The sequence below is a fragment of the Rutidosis leptorrhynchoides genome, chromosome 2, assembly GCF_046630445.1.
Source record: "Rutidosis leptorrhynchoides isolate AG116_Rl617_1_P2 chromosome 2, CSIRO_AGI_Rlap_v1, whole genome shotgun sequence".
Lineage (NCBI taxonomy): Eukaryota > Viridiplantae > Streptophyta > Magnoliopsida > Asterales > Asteraceae > Rutidosis > Rutidosis leptorrhynchoides.
The window spans coordinates 188,829,073-188,831,400 of record NC_092334.1 but is presented as its reverse complement, the minus strand read 5'-3'; the positions used below and the strand labels follow the sequence as shown (position 1 = coordinate 188,831,400).

At 40.0% G+C, this 2,328-nt stretch overlaps 1 protein-coding gene across 1 annotated transcript; it reads left to right on the top strand.

Moving 5' to 3' along the window:
• On the top strand, nt 1–1,022 carry LOC139888483 (uncharacterized). The gene is made up of 2 exons (XM_071871490.1): nt 1–88; nt 181–1,022. The coding sequence occupies exons 1-2, from the start codon at nt 1–3 to the stop codon at nt 1,020–1,022; spliced, it is 930 nt and encodes a 309-aa protein (XP_071727591.1).
• Nucleotides 1,023–2,328: the final 1,306 nt, after the last annotated feature.

Below are 2,328 nucleotides of genomic sequence, written 5' to 3'. Positions count from 1 at the left end.
ATGCCGAATTATGGTCGCTTCATCAAGGAGTTAATCTCTCAAAGTGATAAATATCATGATGAGACATCCTTCTTCATTGAAGAGGAATGTAACAAGATTTTAGCATCAAGGCCAAGGGTTCCAAAAAAGTTAGGAGATCCATAAAATTTGTTTTCCCTTGCAAATTTGGTGAATCGAAAGTGTTTAACGCACTTGCCGACTTGGGTGCAAGCATTAATCTTATGCCCCACTCACTATATGAAAGACTTAGCCTTGGACCTCTAAAACCGACCCATATTAGAATTAGATTGGCCAACCATTCATATGACACCGCCATTAGTATAGCTGAGGACATCTTGGTTAGCATTGACACATTGGTGTTCCCGGTTGACTTTGTGATTATGGAAATGAAGGAAGACCTTCAAGTTCTACTCATCTTAGGGAGACCATTTTTAGCAACCGGAGACACAATCATTTTAGTCCAACGCAACCAACTCAACATTGGTGTGGGTGTTGAGCGTGTGACCGTTAATATTAGGGAAGCTATGAAGCAATCGTTCGAGACCAATGACAATGAGTGCTCTGCCATTGACATTATTGACCAATTTCTAGATGATGAGTTTGAAAAACGCTTAGCAGTTGATACCACCGGGTTCAACACACTTTTTGAAAAGGAAACCATGGACCTAGAAGTCGACTTTAGAGACCTAATGAATGTGAATGTTGATGATTGTGAGGTTGAAAGTGAAACCACATGGGAAGAATCATTTGAGGCCATTCCCAATGAAGATAGATTTAGAATCAAGTCTTCATGGGAAGAACCTCCTACTCTTGAATTAAAGGAGCTTCCCGAGCACCTTGAGTATGCTTACCTCAAGGAATCAAGTCAATTACTGGTGATTATCTTATCCAGACTCACCAATGATCAAAAGACACGACTTGTTTCACTTCTCAAGTCTCACCACAAGGCTATTGCATGGAAAACCACAGACATACCGGGGATTAGTACATCTTATTGTACCCACAAAATTGCAATGGAATAGAATTTCAAACCCGTTGTTCAAAGATAACGTCGACTCAACCTGAATATGAAAGAAGTTATGAAAAAGGAAGTTATTAAGTTGTTAGATGCGGGCCTTATCTACCCAATTTCCGACTCACCTTGGGTGAGTCTCGTTAGTGCCCAAAAAGGGTGGGACCACGGTGATTCTCAATGATCAAAATAAAGTTGTCCCGACCCAAACCATCACCAGATGGAGGGTATACATTGATTATAGGTGTCTCAACAATGCTACAAGGAAAGACCATTTCCCTCTCCCTTATATTGATCAAATGATTGAATGTCTAGCCGGGAAGGAGTTTTATTGCTTTCTTGACGGATTCTTGAGATATTTTCAGATTTCAATCGACCCCGAGGATCAAGAAAAGACCACTTTCACATATCCATATGGCACTTTTTCTTACCGAAGAATGCCCTTTGGGTTGTGCAATGCACATGGGATATTCCAAAGATGCATGATGGAAATATTTTCGGATATGGTTTAGGACACGTTGGAGGTGTTCATGGATGAGTTTTCGGTATTTGGGGACTATTTTGACCATTGTCTTAAAACTTGGACCAAATATTAACCCGTTGTGAAAAAGCTAATTTGGTATTAAATTGAGAGAAGTGTCACTTTATGGTGAACGAGGGGGTTGTTTTGGGTCATAAAATTTCAAAAGTGGGGATTGAGGTTAATAAAGCGAAAATTAGTGTTATAAAAGATCTTCCAAAACCATCCGATGTCAAAGCCATAAGGTGTTTCCTAGGTCATGCGGGTTATTACCGCCGTTTTATAAAGGATTTTTCAAAGATTGCGCGACCCATGACCAAATTATTAGAGAAGGACCAACCATTTGTGTTCGATGATGAGTGCACCGAAGCATTTGATTTTTTGAAAGACAAACTCACCCATCGACCAATTCTCATCTCTCCCGATTGGGACAAGGATTTTGAGTTGATGAGCGATGCAAGTGATTTTGCACTTGGTGATGTACTTGGTCAAAGGGTTGACCAACATATTAGGCCTATCTATTACGCGAGCAAAACGTTGAATGAGGCCTAATTGAATTATACAACCACTGAGAAAGAACTTCTCACAGTTTTATTTGTATTTGACAAGTTTCAGTCTTATCTTGTGCTTTCAAAAGCGATCGTTTACACGGATCACTACGCATTGAAATACCTTTCTCAAAAACAATATTCGAAGCACCGCTTGATTCATTGGGTCCTACTTTTACATGAATTTGACATTGAGATAAAAGAACAGAAGGGGGCCAAAAATGTGGCCGCCGACCATTTGTCAAGGT